The 20,486-nt window shown below is 30.8% G+C and overlaps 3 protein-coding genes across 3 annotated transcripts; 1 reads left to right on the forward strand and 2 right to left on the reverse strand.

Moving 5' to 3' along the window:
- The first annotated feature begins 1,782 nt into the window (after positions 1-1,782).
- LOC114370237 (beta-conglycinin beta subunit 1-like) lies at positions 1,783-4,340 on the forward strand. Its single transcript, XM_028327531.1, has 6 exons — positions 1,783-2,642; positions 2,744-2,919; positions 3,028-3,108; positions 3,225-3,506; positions 3,618-3,885; positions 4,019-4,340. The coding sequence occupies exons 1-6, from the start codon at positions 1,868-1,870 to the stop codon at positions 4,189-4,191; spliced, it is 1,755 nt and encodes a 584-aa protein (XP_028183332.1). The 5' UTR covers positions 1,783-1,867; the 3' UTR covers positions 4,192-4,340.
- Positions 4,341-7,762: 3,422 nt separating this feature from the next.
- On the reverse strand, positions 7,763-9,103 carry LOC114369619. Its single transcript, XM_028326847.1, has 2 exons — positions 8,846-9,103; positions 7,763-8,048 (listed from the first exon to the last, which is right to left on the reverse strand). The coding sequence occupies exons 1-2, from the start codon at positions 9,036-9,038 to the stop codon at positions 7,891-7,893; spliced, it is 351 nt and encodes a 116-aa protein (XP_028182648.1). The 5' UTR covers positions 9,039-9,103; the 3' UTR covers positions 7,763-7,890.
- An 8,475-nt stretch (positions 9,104-17,578) lies between these two features.
- LOC114370625 (non-specific lipid-transfer protein-like protein At2g13820) lies at positions 17,579-19,532 on the reverse strand. The gene is made up of 4 exons (XM_028328019.1): positions 19,071-19,532; positions 18,360-18,386; positions 18,143-18,226; positions 17,579-18,034 (listed from the first exon to the last, which is right to left on the reverse strand). Exons 1-4 carry the CDS (start codon positions 19,411-19,413, stop codon positions 17,805-17,807), a joined length of 684 nt encoding a protein of 227 aa, XP_028183820.1. The 5' UTR covers positions 19,414-19,532; the 3' UTR covers positions 17,579-17,804.
- Between the last annotated feature and the right edge of the window lie 954 nt (positions 19,533-20,486).

Genomic DNA, 20,486 nt, shown 5'->3' on the forward strand with positions numbered 1-20,486 from the left:
GATGAAAAGTGTAATTAAAATTTTAATAATTTATTTTTTTAAGAAAAATGAAGAGATTCATAATTGGGTTATCCATTTAAATATCAAATGATAATCAACAACATTTTACTTTAAGAGCAGTAAAAATCATTTTACTTTAAGAATACATCAATACTAGGAGACAAAAATAAAAATTTAAACAGAACATTTATTAGATCAAGATGACAAAAATAATTTAATATCTAGTAATATTTAAATAATTTTTTATTATGTAAATTCACGTGAAAATTTTAGATAAATTTTTTCTATCTTTTGAGAATTAACTAATAATTTTAATATCAATTTATTTTATATGTTTATTAAACTTTTATTATATTATATGGATAAATTCACCTTTAGACATGACAACGGGACAATTGGAGACGATTTTTATTTATTTCATTTCTGTCCCCAATCTTAAAACCCATTCCCCCTGCCCCAAAAATCTACGAGACCAAAAAAATTGTGCCCTCTTTTGATTGGATTTGATTTTTTTGTTGTCCCTTCTCATGTTATTTCTGCCTCTTAAAATTATACAATTTTTATAATTTTTAAAATTAAATGTCACTATTAAATATTAAAATAGTTGTTATGAAGTGTTATTTTAATGGGACAGCACACAACATGACGAGGGAGAAGCCAAATTCCTCTTGACCGGATTGATTTTTTCAACTCCCACTCCTAGTTCGGAAAATTTTAATTATCATAAAAAAAAACTATATATATGTATATAAAGGATATTTTTTAATTTAATTTTTGCAAGTTAATAGGGGCGGGACGGGTATTAGATCCGTACCATGGGGGAGAAAAAACATATAGTTATAGTATCCTTTCGATAACGAAAACAATGCCCAACCAAGTTCATAAAATAATTAAGATTCCGTCGGGAAGATTCTCTATTTTTTAATTTTGAAATTATTAAAATTTAAACTCAATTTCAGTTTGAATTTTGAAATAGAGGCTTATCCGTCACACCCTTGTTAGGGGTGGCTTATCAGATACAGCCTTGTTCCCTCCAGCTTCCCTATCATCAACAAAAACAGTGATATAGTACTTGCTGGAGGATGAGGGGGCGGTGCCTGCAGATGTCCTTGGACTTGCCCCTGCTCTGGCTGCCGACCACCGCAACCTGAGGGAGGTCGATGGCGGAGCGGCTCCCCTCGCGGCTGAAGATGTCCTGGAGTGTAGAGAGAGAAGAAGCGTCGAGAAAAAGTGAGCAACGTAAGGTCTCAATGTGAACATCAAGGGGTATGTAAGATAGAGTAAATCTAACAAACCAATTTTTATTGTTTTTGAAATAAGGGTAAAACAACTTTAAATCTAACAACACAAATTTTGTCAAACACGTTTTTACAGACTGACTGACAACCACCCATAGGTACTGTTAAGCAACCGCATAACACCCTACTTCACTTCACTTCACTTATCCACTAACTGTTCAAGATCGCCGCATCCGTACGTATATATCTAAAACTAAAAGGACTGGACCCCAAATGCCATGCACAACAACACGTATTCACCAATGTGTCCACCTTGCCGCTCAAATCGCTCATAACCTCATCCCACGAGTCCAATGCGAACCAACCCTAAATAAATAACTAAAATAAGACCCGTATTCTTTTCAACCACCCCAATTTTGTTCAACAATTCAACACACGTCACTCTGCATGCCCATCCTGTGGCCAAATTTTCATGCAAGTTAACCAAAGTCGCTTTTTCTCTTCTGTAACTATATATATATATATATATATAGCTCTAATCTCACACCGTGTTTTCATCATCACACAAGAGCGAGCGCAACATTATTCGAGTACGTAGCTTAACAATATTTTAAGCAATTGCTGCTACAATGATAGCGCGGTTTCCTTTGTTGCCGTTGCTGTTGCTGGGAATTGTTTTTCTAGCATCAGTTTCTGTCTCATTACAGGTGAAGCCGCCGAGTCACCACGAGTGCCTCCAGAGTTGCGAGAGTGAAACGGATCCATACAAGCGGAAAGCATGCAAGCTTAGTTGCAAGTTCGTTCCTGAGCACGGGGAGCAACAACATGAAGAAGAAGAAAGAGAAAGAGAACATCCACAACCACACCCACCACACGAGGAGAGAGGACGTAGAGAAAGAGGACGCCAGGAAGGTGAGAAGGAGGAAAAGGAACAAGACGAGCGTGAATTACAACCACGTCCATTTCCACGACCAGAGGAGCATGAAGGAGAACAGTGGAAAGGAAGGCATCGTCATGAAGACCCCGAAGAGAGGGCGAGAATGAGACTGAGGGAAGCAGAAAGAATAGAGAGGGAAAGGGAGGAACAGAGGGTGAGGGAGGAGGAAGAGAAACTCCGGCGACGTGAGAAGAAGGAACAACGGGAAGAGAAAGAAGAAGAAGGTCAAGGTTCGGAAGACTCACACTCAAAAAGACAGAACAACCCTTTTCACTTCAGCTCTAACAGGTTCCAAACGCTCTTCAAGAACCAACATGGTCACCTTCGCGTCCTCCAGAGATTCGACCAACGCTCCCCACAACTTGAGAACCTTCGAGACTACCGTGTTGTAGAGCTCATGGCTAAACCCAACACCCTCTTTCTCCCCCACCACGCTGACGCTGATTTTCTCCTCCTTGTCCTTAGCGGTTAGTACACTTAACTAATTACTACTACTAATTAAACATCGATCATCACTTTGCTTCTGCTCTTAGTACTAGTTAATGGTAATCAATTTTACTAATTACAGGGAGAGCCTTAATTAACTTGGTGAAACCCGACGACAGAGACCCCTACTACCTTGACCGTGGTTATGCACAAAGAATCCCTGCAGGAACCACTGTCTATTTGGTTAACCCGGACAAGAAGAAAGATCTCAGAGTGATTAAACTCGCCATACCCGTTAACAAACCTGGCAATTTTGAGGTACTGCATGCCTTTTTCATTATGACAGATTAGTTAATTAATTCTTCTAATTAATTTATTTCCAAATGTGAAGTGAATATCAATCTTTGTCCTTTTCTCTTTCTCTAGGATTTCTTCCTATCTAGCACTCAAGACCAGCAATCCTACTTGCAAGGCTTCAGCGAGAATATTCTGGAGGCTTCCTTCAATGTAAGCAAGCAACACATGCACCATCTAATTTGCATTTCCGTTTAGTGGTTTGTCTAAATGTCATACTAATTAAATATTATCATTATATTTGCTTGTGTGCGCAATTGGTTTTATAGACCAAATTCGAGGAGATAAACAGGGTTTTGTTTGGTGGAGAGGGGAGGCGGCACCAGCAAGAGGGAGTGATTTTGGAACTATCAAAGGAACAGATTCGGGAACTGAGCAAGCGTGCCAAATCTAGTTCAAGGAGTACTAATTCCTTCGATTATGAACCATTCTACTTGAGAGGCTCCCAAATCTCTTCCAACAACTTTGGAAAGTTCTATGAGATCACCCCTGAGAAGAACCCCCAGCTTCGGGACTTTGATATCCTCCTCAATACTGTGGATATCAACGAGGTAAGTGCAAAAACCATGTAGATCTAGACAAAGTGAACTGCACTATTGAGTTCTATTCACTCTCTTCTTAATTAGTTAGTTATACTAATTATTGAGACTAAACAAATACAGGGAGGTCTTCTTCTGCCACACTACAATTCAAAGGCCATAGTGATACTAATGGTTACTGAAGGAGAAGCAAACATTGAACTCGTTGGCCTAAAAGAACAGCAACAGGGAGAGGAAACAAGGGAAGTGCGAAAGTATAGAGCCGAGTTGTCTGAAGACGATATATTTGTAATCCCAGCAGCTTATCCATTTGTGGTCAACGCTACCTCAAACCTCAATTTCGTTGCTTTTGGTATCAATGCTGAGAACAACCAGAGGAACTTCCTTGCAGGTACTATACATATATAATATTGATTATTGAATACCCTGTTGTTACTTTTTGTTGTTTTATGGCATGTGGAAGCATGCTGATTGGGTTATTTAATTATTTCCAATTCTTGGTGCGTGTGATTGAAAATTTGAAGGTTCGAAAGACAATGTGATAAGACAGATACAAAAACAGGTGAAGGAGCTTGCGTTCCCTGCTGGGTCTGCACAAGATATCGAGAATCTAATAAAGAACCAGAGGGAATCCTATTTTGCTGATGCTCAGCCTTTGCAAAAGGAGGAAGGGAAGAAAGGGTCCTTTGTCTTTTGAATATGTATGCTTAGGAGACTAGGAGTTCACAGCGAGCGAGGAAAGTATAGGGATATGTAACTAGAATAACTTGAGATCCACCTTTCTACTACTAGTAAATAAAATAAATAAATCGAGCAAGATGGTTTTGTTTACTATCTGCTAAGCAATTTTGATATGGTTGGAACGTACATATATTTACAGATCCCAAATTATCTGAATAATGACATTTAACTCAAAATTTTGGGAAGATTAAAAATGTAAAATAAATCTCTTAAGAGGATAAAAGACCAAAATAAATATTAGTAAAAATAAAAAAGATAAAGAATAAAATTAAAATATATTTTAGCATTTTTTTATAATTTCCATCAAATGTACGAGTTCATTTTTTTGTTCTTTAATTTTTAAATAACTGAAAAGAAAAACAGATATTTCCTTCAAAGTTCCGATAATGGACAGTTATCTCTCGAACTATATTTTTAAATAACTAATAAAAGAAAAACTGAGATATTTCCCTCAAATTTCGCTGATCATGGACAGTTTTCTATTTACTTTTGATTCTACAACAGTAATTTGTTCAGATTCTTTCTTTCATTTCCATATATATAAAGATCCTTTTTCTCATGAGTAACTTTACCATTAAGGTTTTACTGAACCTATAAATTCTCACCGAAGTTAATCTTCAATTCCATCGTCCAGACCCATCCATTACTCTTCCATCCACTCTTATTTGCTTAGCGTGCATCTCGGAAAAATACTCTTTCTATTCATTTATTATCTCATTCTCTTCCATTATCCATTCATCTTTTTCCATTCATATCATAAAGTCTTCCATTTCATGGTGACAAGAGCTTAAATCTTCATTGTTGGGCGCCCCGCATTTCTATTGTGCTTAATTGTTTATTTATTATGGTTTAACCATTCATATATTATTTAAGTAATGATACATTAAAATGATTATATTTTTTTAACCGGGAGAAAGTATCTAAATGAAATCAATTAGAAATAAATTAATATTGTTTAACTTATTTTATGTATCTTTAATCTTAATGTTTAAAAGAAAAAAATAGATAAATTACTAGATATTTTGAATTATCTTTTTATCATCATCTTATCTTTTACTCTTCTTATCTTTAAATCTTTTATATTTTTTATCTTTAAATCTCTAATTTTTTTTTAAAATCTCTTATCTTATTATTTCTTACCTCTTTTATCTTATTATTTCTTACCTCTTTTATCTTGTATTTTAAATTCTTTATCTTACCTCTTTTATCTTGTATTTTAAATTCTTTATCTATTACTTGTAGATTGCTTCACTTACCAATAAGAAAAGTGTTTTATATTTTCTAGTAGGCTCAGGTCCAACTTTCTTCACATGTATTTAGAATGGTAGGTACCCCACAAAGTCACCTAAAAACATATTTTGTTGTGTAGCAATCCGAAGGGGATGAGTCCCAAATGAATCACAACCTCCTCATGCAGAACTATTTTCTGAACTAAATCCTGAACCTCCAGAGGAACCATAGTATAGATAGTAGACCGGTTCCAAGAATCATTTACATATATATCACAGAATTTCAATTGGGTATCAACAATATGCACAAACAAATCCTCACTGCATAATTTTTTTTTTCGTGAAACCACAAATCAAACCAGAAGAATACATCACCATGCCCCACACAAAACTTAAAACCCTCTCAAAGACAATCAACAACTTTCAAAATATATCTAAAAGTGTAAGAATTCCCATTTTGGAAGTTGGCGTTTAAGATATGACCATCATGAAGGTAGTTTGAGGATAAGATTTGAACCCATAACTTGTTGAATTCGTTCATGAGAGCCCACGCAAGCTTGCCCAGGAGGAAGATATTTTGCTCCCTTGCCCTATGAATCCCCAAACCCTCTTTCTTCTTAGGCTTAGAAATAATCTCGTAATCAACCCAATGAGAAGAGTTGCTACCCCCCAAATGAACTTTCTTACCGAAGTATCAATAGCTTTGCAAGTACCCTTTGGAAGAAGATAGTTTTGCATGACAAATGAGAGGATATAGGCCAACATTGATTGAGCTAAAGTCACCCTGCCAGCCCTGCTCGAGAGCTTGAACTTCCAACCTGCCAATTTTTCCGGGATGTGATTCAGAATGAAGTTGAATTCCCTCCTTCCGTGAAATATCCTCCTTATTTGTAATTGCATCAGGAGTGATATTGTCACCATCAATTTAAATCTGATGTCTAGTTAATCTAATAATTTAGGATTACTAAATTGTCAAAACTCACTTATTTTTTTAGAAGATTGTTTGTATTTTTCATTACACTTAGAGATACATATATATATATATGTAGACATCATCCTATCAAGTCAACATTTATTTTTCTTAATTTAGTTTCTTTTGCAAAATGAATAATCGTTTGATTTGTAAATCATTCTGGTTTCTTTTATTTTGTACTCCATTTTGAGATAAAATAAATTAAATATGTTTAAAATATACAAATAATTTTCACAGATAACTAAAGACAATGTTTTTATATAAACAATAGATGTATTAATTAGAAGTGCTGTAGAGTTAATTAAGAATTCATCTTTCCTTGTGCACACAAATCAACTCTTCAAATCAAACTTGGCTTTAATAGACTAATTTTTGGGTTTTCCTAGTTTAATAAATTTTGGTTATGATTTCATAATTATTTTTCATTGTTGTCGTCTCAATTGCGACACTATTTTAAACTAATATCAGAGCACTCCTGTTAAATATTTCGGAAGAAAACCAAATGATGAAAATGACTTTAATTTGTGTGTTATTGAGATAAACTCAATTGGTTTAATGACTGGATATAAACTGTATATAAGTACACGAATTTGATCCCTCGAAATATTAATGTGTTCCTTCTGCCCGTTTCCCATTTGTTTACCTTCTCTTTCTTTTTCCCTTTATAAGGTCTATTATGAGCCATGAGCCTGCTCTTTTTCTTCTCTTTTTTTTGAAAGAAGCCAGAGCCTTCTCTTAGTCTCTTAGGAAAAAACATGTTTTATGCATTATTTAGTTTAAATGAGTTATGATAAAAAAAATTAAAAATAAAACTTAAGAGCAATAGCATAGGTTCTTCTAGTATTATTGTTTTAATTAATTAAAATTAAAGTTTCATCTTGATAATTACTTTTACGGTAAAAATTGACATTGAAGAACAACGATCTATATATGATAGGGTATTTAAATTTTATCCTCTTAATTTTACTGAAGAAAATTGTTTGGGAGAGGCATATGTTAGAGGTGGGATACATGTCAATATGACCGGATTTGGACAAATTATTAGTGTTTGATAATTTGATTTTAATTAACCAATTTTATAAATATTTATAAATACTCAAGGTCAAGGGTTATATATTACATGCAAATGTTATTGGACATCTTATTAGGGTAAAAAAAATATTAGCATATATTAGTGTTTTTCAAGCAAAATAAAGTACAAATTACTGGACCCTAACCTCGTTAACGTACGTATAATTTGAAGCAAAAAAAGCCTATGTATGCAATTTAAGTTGAATATAGCCTTAAGAAAGAACGAGAGATGTATTACTCAATAAGAAAAGAAGAAAACCAGAATATTTTGAAGGTAATTTTATTATCATTATTGCAAAATAGAAGGAAAGAGACCGAAAAAGGACACAAGTATAATGCGTCCTAATTCATGAGAATGCCCTGTACTGTGGATTTACATTAATTAAATCGCTCCGCCAATATTCATGTCTTGTTCTGGCTTTCTCCACACCGGGCTCTCAGGTGATAGGGCGGCCGGGCGGTGTTCGTAGTCTTCCTCAGTTGGTACAGGATACCGATGACCACCACCATGACCAACACTATCTACATGATTCAGGCCATCTGCAATGTAGAGAGAAATTTCAAAAAAATTACAGTGCCTAGAAATAATTGCTTTTTAAGAATTGTAGATACATAGATGAAGAAAATATATATTATCTTTAAAAGAATCATATGTAAATACAGGGAACATATAAAATAAGTTACATGATCATATCTTTGCAAAAGTGAATTATGGAATTGAAATACTAACTGTTAACTTATGTATGCATAGTTTTTTTTTACTCCACAAAAAAATATATTGATGATGGTACAAGGTACCATAACCCATATACAAAAAGACGATAAGACTTAACCAGGTTAGAACCCATTTATGTCAGAATGGAATAAAAAGATACTAACCAAAAAACTGACCTAACAAAATAAATGAAGAACCTTTAAATTGGAACGCCTTCCTGCTATAGCAATTCTAAGAACTTATGTATGTATAGTTAAAATTAGAACATATGTGATTTAAAAAAATTTTACACACAAGAATCGAACATTAGTTATTTGGCTAAATGAATAATTTTCACTCACTTGAATGTAACAGAATCATACATTATTGCATAAATCCTTTGATTAACATATATGTGACTTTTAAATCATCATATGGTGTTATAAATAATTCATTTTTAGCAAAAATAATGCATTAAATGTTTAAGATGTATGCTTTTATGTTATGCGTTTTAGTAAAATGATATAAAACTATTTGAAGTACCACGCTAAAAAGAGAAAAAAAAGAATATAGATAATAATAAGAGAAACTGATGTTGTCACATAGTTATAGAACCATAATAAAATGAGTATAGATAATTTACCGTCACCGAAGTCTATTGGGTATTTGCACACTTTATCACACCACCAATTGCAGTATGATGAGGGGAATATGCAACCATGCCAGCAATAACCGAAGCATTCATCTCGGACAACGGCGTAGGGCCTCCTCGCCTCAACCCCGGCAGCGACTACAAGGCACACCAACAACAACAACGCAACGTTTTTGTTTGCCATCTTTTGATGTTTTCGATCTGTTGCTTTTGTTGTTGTTGGTTAATTTGTTTTGCCTCCTTCCCTGCCCTTGCTTACGAAGAATGGTAGGTATATATAGCTGCTTAAATGGCTCCTCAACCACAAATAATTAATGTCTTGGTTTCCTTGCTAAAGTTTGGGATTCTTGTTACCAAGTGTCATAATTTTAATCCAAAGAAATTATATGGTAACTAATTATAGTCAAATTTAGCTATTCTTTCGTCTTTCGTTAACCTCCGGCCGAGGTTGTTTTTTTACAAATGACATTTTTCATCGGCTTATAGAGAGCACAAAAACAGCGGATTAATTACGTATGCTAATTTTAGCCCAAGAAATTGGAAATTAACTAATTAATCATCTAAAAGGTGCTTTTCTTCCACCTTTCCTGGTCCAAGGCTAATTTGGCAGCGTAATGAAGTTGTCACATGCCAAATTGAGAGGCTATATATGTTGTGAACCAAACTAGGTATAAAAAAAACGTATAACTAACCTTTGCCCTTTTTTAGCAACACAAGACTAACTGGCTATATAGTTCATGAACAACAAACAATATTGTCTTGGTTTGTTGCTAAAATGTGTGGTTCTTATTAGTTTTTAGTATCCTGATTTTGACATAAGAAATTCTAAGTTAATTAACCTATTTATCTAATTATTATATAAAAAAATAAGGTTTTTCTTACAACCAACTACAAATTAAGCAACTACCATAAAAAAACAACTAAAAATTAAGCAACGTATTTGTTCGGCAGCTCGTGATGACATTTTTGTCATTCATTTATATCCTTCCCGTCTATAGATACAGAACATATATTCATTGTGCTATTACTATTGTTACTATATATTCATTTCTTACTCCAAAAAAAGAATTCAATATTTATAGTTTTACAAAAGAGTTGTGATTTGTGGCAGTCTGAAATATAATTCTTGGAAGCTAAAAACTCCTACAAATATTTTTTTCGGCGTTTACAATCACTAAAAACAACCTTTAGTGAATAATATTCGTTAACGGCTAGTATTCTTGCTTAAAAAAATAATAAACCAATACTTGTGGTTGAATCCACCAAAAAATGTATTCTTATATAAATATAATTCAACGGTTAAATTAGTAAAAAAACATATTTTATATTAAATTATAAAAATAATATAATAATTATTAAAATTATGTGTTATGAGAGAGATTAAATTATATCTGTATAATTTTTAATACAATATTTTTAATTGAATAATATTTTTTTAAAACTCATATTAAAATTTTCTTTCACATATGTATGTATACATATATTTATTTATTTCTCTTTATGCGCATATAATTTTATTTTATCCATTGAAATTGAACTTGACAACAAAAGAGTTTACTCTTTGTATAACTTTTGAAACTTAAAAAAGAAAGAAAAACAAAGTGTAATTGCTCAAAAAAGAAAACAAGAGAATCAAGAACATGGATAGATAATATTTTAATGGTGTTATTATTATGATAGTTAATTACAAGCAGAGGAAAGGAGGATATAAGGACGTGTATAAAATGTTCTTGTTCATGATAAAGCCCTATTTTAAGAAGCTTCAGTAAGTGCATTTTGCCAATTGTGCTTCGCCTCTTCTTTTTGCTTCCATCTTACTTCAACTTATATCTGTGATTGAACCTTCCTTGATGATAGTGAGTCTTGTTCTTTCACTGTTTGTGGTTGAACCTGATCAGTTTCTGCATCATAGAGTGATAGAGAGATATTTTAAAATTACAAAGTCAATAAATAATAAATGTTTATAACATTATACATAGATTTTTCTTTTGAAAGTATAGCATTATGCATAGATATAAACATAATTAATCCCTTCTATTTATATATAAAAATTAGAATGACTATTTTGAACGAGTATTTTTATTTATTTATTATAAATTTTAATTATATATATAAGAAATATTAGAGTAAATAAAACAATAATGCCAATATACTATGTTTGTGTTATCCATCTTCATTCAAAATTTATATATCATGTCAAATTTTCAAACAATTCCAATTGAAATTTTTTTAAAAAAAAAAGTGTCATCTATAATAATGCCTTTTTTCTGTAAGGATTTTATTGTTAGACAATGAAACCTAAACCCTAAAATGAAGATGAAAATGAGTTTATTAATTAATATTCAACATGATTGTTCTGAGCGCACAAGCCATACCACAAAAGGCTGCACACCAACTACTATGGTCACCCTTGCAGTGTTCATTGATGCAATTAATTATTAACGCACTCATTATGTGGGACGTATGTGTTGTATTGGGCATTAGCACTTCCAGCGACCATTAGGCCCACCACCAACAACAATGCAACGTATTTGTTTACCATTTCAGTTCGCTCGATCTTTTATTTGTTGACTGTTGTTTATGGTGGTTAATTTTGTCTTCTCCTCCTTCCCTGACCTTAGTTTTGAAAGATAGATAAATGGTTCGTGATGAAGCACAAACAAATATAGAAAAAATCTGGTATTATATATAGTTTGCCCTAATTTTCTTAATTTTGTTAAAATTAAGACTCTGATGTGTACGGAATAACTAACAAGAACCCCAAATTATAGCAACAAACCAGTTTGTGGTTCCTGAACCCATTTACGAAACTATATATATACAGCTATATCTATCTTGGAAAACTAACAACAGGGCAAGAAGGAAAATTAAACCATCAACAACAACAGAAGAAAAAAAAAGGAGCCAACCGAAATGGCAAACAAATACACTGCGTTGTTGTTGGTGGTGTGCCTTATAGTCGTTGCAAGTGTTGATGCCATATCCGATGCCAAAAGAGGATGCATAGATGATTGCCACGCTAATTCTTGCACGCTCCAATCGATGTTGTGCAAAAACTATTGTTGTTTTGTTTGCTTAACCGTCAACCGTAGAGAAACATCAGAGGGTGAGTTGATTTGTTTTCATGTTATTTTAAAACGTTTCTTTACATGATTTTTTTTTATCTGAAAGAATTGGATACGATATCAGTATTGGATAATGTTCACACATCATCATGTTCAATTCTTGAGAAATTATTATACTAAAACCTTAATTATTTTAAACAGATAATTAATCATCTTCAATATTAATTAAGAAATTCATTTTCATCCTCTTTTTTTCAACTTCAATTGGAATTGTTAAAAAATTCGGCATAATAAATTTAAAATGAAAATAATAACATTACAAATTATATTGAGACCGTTGTTCTATTTATTCTTCAATATTTATTATTAATTTATGCTTCTTATACATCTATGTTTCTTGACTTTGTAATTTTGAAATATTTATGCTGCAGTTCATACTCTTGGTAATGGAGCATCAAGGAAAATGAAAGCGCAAATGATTAAAGATCCTACCGAGCCAAAGCACTAAACACTTGGAACATAATTAGTTAATTGAGATGCAGAACAAGGGAATCGAACGATTATCCGAAGCACGGTTGGCAGAATGCACTGAAGATTAATATATATAAGGCTTTCTCAAGAACAAGGACAAAATATTGTATTACTTAATTACTATTTATACACGTCCTTGTCCTCCTTGCCCTGTTGCCCCTGCTTGTCATCAACTACCATAATAATAATTATATCCATGTCTTTCTCATTTCTCTTGTTTCTTTCTCAGAAGTTACACTTCTTTTTACTTTTAAAAGGCTCTTGAGATGACCAAATAGCAGAGAGATTCAAATGGTTATCACTAAAAAAAAGTAACTTGTGTCATCGTTAATTCAAATTTAAATTAAGAAGGCGATTATATCACAATTAAAAAAAAATAATGTGTATTGGCATTTAGATGATTTGTATCATAATTAATTGAAGAATAATTAAAAAGGTAAATTTTTATAATTAATAACAATTATTTTTTAAAAAAAAATTTAACAAAATGAAAACATATTTTAGTTGAGTAAGAGAGAGTGAAAAAAAAATAAACATACAAATACATTTATGTTATGTACTTTAATTTAAATAAGTTGATTATAAATGATAATTTATAATAATTAAATAACGGTGTAAAATTATCTTATATTTATATTGTCAATGTATGACCTCTTTTTCAATTATTATTATTTAAATATTTTATTTAATATTTATGATTTGTGGTCACTATCAAAAAATAATTTCATAATCAATTTTATATACAATAATAATTAGCATAATATACTGAGACACTTGTTTTTTTTATCTAACTTAATTTAGTTTTATTTTTCCCATTAAACCTACATTAAGAAAACAAATATTCAAATTATTATTTTAAAATTATTTTAATAAAACTTTACTGGAATTTATTAGGTTTATAATATTGTGTTATTTTTATTTATAATTTTTATCTTTAAAATATTTCTAAATTTTTATTATTTCATTTTTAATGATTATAATTACATAATACATTATTTAATTATTGTATTAAAGAAATGTAAAATATAAAAATTAATAATTAAAATACTTCCATAATTTCATAATCAATTTTTTATATACAATAATAATTCTTAATATAATATGCCAGACACTTTTTTAATCTTAATTTAGTTTTAGTTTTACATTAAAACTACAATGTATAAGAAAATAAATATTTTGTGGTTAGAGTGACATCACTAGAGGATAAGTGTAATCTGTCAAATAGGTTTTTGGTCTTTTATAGTTATGTTTGATAGTTATTTAGATTATAAATTTTATTGTCTGAAAAGTTTGTTTAATTATTTGACAAAAAATATTATTTTTTTAAATGCTAATTGAAATAATATTTTTTAAAATTTTAATTTTTAGTTTTTTATAAATTTTTTCTTTTTATCTTTAATATATTTATTAAATTTCTTTATTATCATTTTTAAACAAATTATAATTTTATTATTTTTATATTATTATATATTTTTTAACTATTTCAATAACTAATTTTATCTAACTTTTATAATTTAATAAGTTCAATCTTATAATTTAAATGATCAGTTGTTTATTTTCTAATTACTTCAACAACTAATTTTGTCATATATATATATATATATATATAACCTATAGGTTTTCAAAGCCTTTATTATATCTTTTATCTTAATTATAAGATATGATATGATTTTCTTTTATGATAAAAATTAAACAGTTAATAGGAAATTTATAATATTCAAATATTTTATTTAATCAATTAGGTTATACTTCTTTGTTAAAAGATATGATTGAAATACGAGTGAAATATGATAAATAAGTATCTAAATATAACAGAATCCGATAATATATATATATATAATATAACGTGTGGGTGTTGATCGATCGATATCCAATTGATGGTATTGAGGCGTTGAGCCTAACACCGATGGAATGATACACGGTTTATCAGCCTGGTGTGTGTAGCATGAAGAGGCTAAAGAAGCATGAGATCACTCTATGATCGACCGGAATAAGATCTTAATATATACATCCATCAATGTCATAATGCATGTTTAAATCAATCTTTGACCACGCGGGCGTTCCTGCAGGGTCTGGTAGGTTTAAAGGTATTAGGTTCGGTCCAATATCCACTGAAGGGTATATATATAATTGCTCAAACGGACAATAAGAGAATCATAATAACATGGATGATATTTTAATGGTATTATTATTATTGTGTTAGTTAATGACAAGCAGAGGAGAGGAGGAAAGCTTCACTGCTCTAGTGCATTCCACCAATTGTGCTTCGTTTCGTTCTTCGATTGTGGGCGGTGATGGTGCAGTGCCATCTGCAATATAGAGAGATTTTAATTTTCAAAATTACAAACTCAATACAAAATAATAAATATATATATATATATATATATATATATATATATATATATATATATATATATATATATAGTTATACATAGATACTATATATGAAGCTAGCATAATTAATAATAAACATTAAAGAGTAAATAAAACAATATTTTATTTTAAATGTGATAATAATATAGTAGATATTTTTTCCAATGTACATGAACTACTTGCCAATATATGAGATATATATCTTTATTTTATAAAAAGTAATAGTAAATAACTTTTTTTATCGGTAAGTCTAAAGCTTAGGCTTTAATTGTTGTACTCTTGGATCGTTTCTGAATATAGTTTGTTATGTTACAATTTTCATTCGAAAATTAGCATGGCAAATTTGTAAACAAAACACATTTGAAGTAAAAGTTAAAAAAATGTTAATTACAATAATGCATTTTTTCTTTGACGATTATTGTTTGACAAAATATGTAATTAAACACTAACATTTAGAATATGAGAGAATTGAGTGCTTGTAGTTATGTATACACACACAACCTAGACACATTACTGTGAGAATTGTTTGCCAATATCTCGTTAATATTCAAGATTATATAGCATGTAACTATTTTCATTCGAAAATTGGCATGGCAAACTCGTCCCTGACCTGCCATGTTGCATGCCTTATGAAAATGAATTTGTTAATTAATATTCAAGATGATTATCATTTATCTGATTGATATAATTCAGTTTTTATAATATTTTATTATTAAAATATTCTAAGGGAGACATAAAAAATCACATGGAAACAAATTAACTTACTTCCTGGCTTTGGGTCTAAGCACCGTATATAACAAAACAAATTGCACAAAGTCCCGCGTGGAAAGCAACCACGTTCGTGGCAAATAGTTAAGCATCTCTTTCTGTAATCTGTGTAGAGATCGGCATCAACACTTGCAGCGACTATAAAGCATACCAGCAACAACAATGCAGTGTATTTATTTGCCATTTCGGTTCGCCCCTAATGATCTTTTCTTCTTCTGCAGTTGCTGGTGGTTTATTTTTTCTCCTTCAATTCCTCTCCCTAGCCTAGTTTTGGATGATAAACATGGTATATATAGCTGTCTAAATAGTTCATGAACCGCAATCAGTGTCATGGTTTGTTTCTAAAATTTGGGTTTCTTGTCAGTTATAGTGTTGTAATTGTAACAAAAGAAATTAGAAATTAGCACATTAACTATCAAATATCAATTATCAATCATATTAGTATTATAAAAAGATCATGTGTGGACTCTTTTTTATTTGTAGGAATAAAACACACATAAAAAAGATTTATAATAATTTATATATTATCTTTAATCAATTGAGTTAGACATCATTAGTTTGTCATGTAAATAAATATAACATATATAGCAATACTATATTTGTTCTTTTCCCATTGAAATGCAGTTTTAAAAATTATTTTATTTTTTAATTCATGAAAGTATTACATAAATGCAATTAAAATTATTTCTATTTTATTTTTTAACATTTTTTAATGATAAATGTTACTATTTTTTAGTTACATTCTTTTTCTAACATTTTTTTAAGAAAATGTTGCTAGTTTAATTACGTTAGTTATATTTTTTTTGTAACAATTCTAATAATAAATGTTACTTGCAACCACACTTTTTTTACCAATTTTAACAACCAATAAAATTAATAGCTAATTTTAAGCCAAATAATAATTTATTAGCTACAATTTTATAGTAACTAAAACTAATTTATTTTGACAAGTGAATTAAATATTTGTATATTTATTACAATACAATTTATTTTTTGTAATTTATTTTCCCCCAACACGACTCAATTACGTTATCTCCCTCCTTCGCTGATTTTCTCTGATTTCGTGTTTCTTGTGAAGATTTTCTTCTCATATTATCTTTCTCGTTCTCTAAAATAAAAACCATTTTGAATATCTTATTGCAACTTTTGATATCAAAGACAGTTTGATTGTGGCAAGTTACTAACAACAATATAATGCATGTATCATCTATCATTGGATGATAATGAATGAGATAGAAATTTAGGCAAGAGAAATGCTAGTTACATTCTATCTAACATTTCTACTAATTTTTTTAGATCTTGCTTTTAAATCAAGAGAAAAAATTATTAAATAAAAAAATTAAAGACCACAAAAAAATTAATAATTTTCAATGAAATTCAACTAATAATAAAGAAAATGTCGTTAGCATTGATCTCTTTAGGCAAAAGATTGATGAGTGTAAGAAGAAAAATATATCCACACATAATACTGATATTAAAACTTATGAGCTCATATATTATTAAAATTTTCATTATTAAGTCAATCCTAATAGTTCAAACAAATGATCAATAAATTTGACCATAACTTATTGTTACAAGAGAGTCTTATAAAATTGAGAAATTATTAGAGGGTATTAGACCACCATCTAGTCCATAGTCACTATTAATCTCTGCATAATATATAATCAAATTTATTAATTAGTTAATTACTTTATCTTAAATTAAAAAAAAAAATAAGTCATACATGGATAATTGATCTGGATCATCAACATGTGGCATCTAATAATTTTTTTCATAAAATCACCCTCAAAGGCACGAAACAAGATCACTCGATTCACATTTTTTTTTTGGCAGTAACAATGAAAGAATTAAAATTGTGATAATAATATAACCAATCAATTTTATACCTCATCAAAATTAAGTACTAGTATAAATTAATAAAAAAACCACTAGTAAAAAAAATTAACGAATTGAAAAGTCCTAGCAAAATACAAATAACTTAATAAACTTCAAGACTGAATAAAATAACAAGAACTTCAGTTTCCATTTTTTTTTTTACATATATACATTAAAATGCAAAAGTACGATAAATACTCCCCCAAATGTGGGGTCTGAGACAATCTTAAAATCTAAGGTAATGGCCACACGGTAAAGAATATAATATATAGAAACATAATATCTATATATGTATAAAGTAGGTCTTCACAAATCATAAGATATGGCGAACACACAAGCTAGTAGTATTTGAGAAGAGCAAATCCAAGTGCAATGAAGAGAAGAGAAGGTGAGACACTGTAAGATGTCATGGCAGATGATGGAGAGAGATTAGTGCGACCACTTCCAGTTGGTACAGATGGGTTACCAGAATCCGCTGATGGAGATGGTGGAGTCAAAAGAGAGGGAGTAGTTGTGTCAGATTGTGGTGCCAGAGAAGGTGAAGTTGGTGATGGGAGAACAGTAGAAGCTGTTCAAAGATAAATTAGAGTATGATATTAGTATCACACTAAAGAAGTTCTTGGCCACTAAAAATGTTACTATATATGCATGTACTAAAATGAAATAATTAATTAACCTTGAGGACTAGGGGTTGGAGTAAATCCAGAGGGAGCAGATGGAGCTGATGCTGGCGAAGGAGATGGTCCAAGAGACACTGGTCCTGCGCATGTTTAATAAAATCATTCAAAAGCTTAGTTACAATTAATGGTAAAAATAATTATATTATATATAAGAAATTTTAGGCAAAATATACATATTGAAATTGAAATGGAAGTTTTGCGTTTTGGCATTACCAGGAGCAGGGAGTGGTGAACCCGAGGCTGCAAAATAAGTAAAGGCAAAAAAGTCACACACCTTAATTAATTAGCTTAATTGATAAACAAGATTAAGAATAAAATCTAGGATGAGTTACACTTTATTTTTCTATAACTTTTTAACTTACTTTCCTATATGTCTTTTTATTGTTAAATATTTTGAAGTTTAGATTAAAATAAATAATTCTGTAATTACAATTTTAGTTATCGTTAATAAACATAGAAATAAGCCTAATACAAATAATGAAATTTAACATTTGTTATAACTTAAATTTCAGAAAATTTAGATAGTTGGATATTATTAGTGGAGAGAGTTAAAAAATAGTTTTACTCTCAAAGCAGTAATCCCTTCCTTCTTTGTTTTGTATGTTGAAATCCAGAAATATACATTGAAATTTATAAAAACAATTTTCCAACTTTTATCCAAAAAAATCCTAAAATTAAGTGTGTGTGTGTGTGTTTTTTTACAAGTTAAAATTAAATTATGCATAAGGCAATCTATTGTGTGCCTTTTCAAAATCTGACTTTAACTTATCTAACTTTAAATATTTATGGGAGAAGTTTAATTTATTTGAATTTTCTTTTCTTTTTTAACAAGTTCTTATTAAGAGGACCTTAGTCATTAAAAAGCATAAACAAATAAATTTGAAAAGTGTGAAAGATCGTTTGTCCTAAAATGAAGAAATTTACCTTTGCATTGCACTGGGACACCGGCCATGTTGCATGCACGAGGGAGAGAAATGGCTAAGGTTCGATTGACGGGTATTCTGAAGGGAACGCTGCCAGTCACAATGAGACACAAACAATCCATGCCACCACTTGTGAGAGATTTAAGGGCACTGCAGCACTCCGTTGTTGGTGAGGTTCCATTGCCACTGCTATTAGTCAGAAAATTCATGCAAGGTGTGAAGAAAGTGCCTAGTATTGAAGCGTTACATGGCGTGCTGATTTGGCCATAGCTTGGTGCACCCATCACCATAGCCACCACGGCTATCACTAGAGCTTTGCAGCAAAGAGGCCCAAAACTTGCCATGTGTATTTTTCTCAAGTTATGCCTTGTGGGGTCCACTGGGAATTTTAAAATTTATGAAGGCTTTAAGATGTACAAAGAAAAATGAGTCTTTGGGAGTTTTGATGGTTGGGTTGGAGAAGGATTAATTAGGGGAATTTATAGATGGGAGGCATAAAGAAGAGAAGTGAAGAATGGAACTTGGAAGAGTCAAAGTTGGTTTAGAAGCTCAACTACCATAACCAATCAACGTGAAATGAAAGAGTTTGAAGTAGGTAGGATTGGCGTGTTTGTGACCAATGCTGAAACAACTTTGGCTAAGCATTTTAAGCTCACCAAGTGGCATCCAAAACTTCCTACCCTGATTTTTGTGTCACAATGTTGGGTGCTTCTTTGAATTATTGTAGCTGATCATCTGCCAAGTCATGCAATGTCTTTGTTAGTTCAGCTGCTTGGGTGTATAATAACCGAATATCACACAATCTTCTAGTTCTCTTTTTTTCCTTTGCTTGTTTTAATTTTTTTTTTATCGGCCCTACATTGTATTTTATTTTATTTAGGTCGTACCAATATAATATAACGATTGGTCTATCACAATTCACGGGAAATAGACCATAGGTGCACAAAACTACAAATTCTTCTACGCCAATTACTAAATGTATCTCCCTTATTGTTAAATGTACCTCTCTATTATTGTATCTCCCTTGTAAAACGTGTGCGCTCAATACGTGATGGGCGTGAAGATGATGAATGTGATCCGAAAGGAAAGAGCAAACTATCAAAGAAAAAAATTAAGAAGGGAAACAAAAAAAAAACATTGCCGAAGAATTCAAAAAAAAAAAGTGACAGTAAGAATAAGAACAAGTGAAAAGAGGAGAGAAGGATGAAAAAGAGATATTTGAACAGGTACTGAAACGAGTGAAGAGGAAGAAAATGAAAAAATGATATGTAAATAAAATTATTAACAAAAGAATAAAGAAAGGGAGTGAGGTGTGTTTAACAATTATCCTCTTCTAATTATTTTTTTTTTCTTGATCTTGCATTAGTTTCGTACGTGCGATTTTTCTTCTCGATTTAATTTAGGCCCTTTTTAATTT

This window comes from Glycine soja, chromosome 10 (genome assembly GCF_004193775.1).
Source record: "Glycine soja cultivar W05 chromosome 10, ASM419377v2, whole genome shotgun sequence".
Classification (NCBI taxonomy): Eukaryota; Viridiplantae; Streptophyta; class Magnoliopsida; order Fabales; family Fabaceae; genus Glycine; species Glycine soja.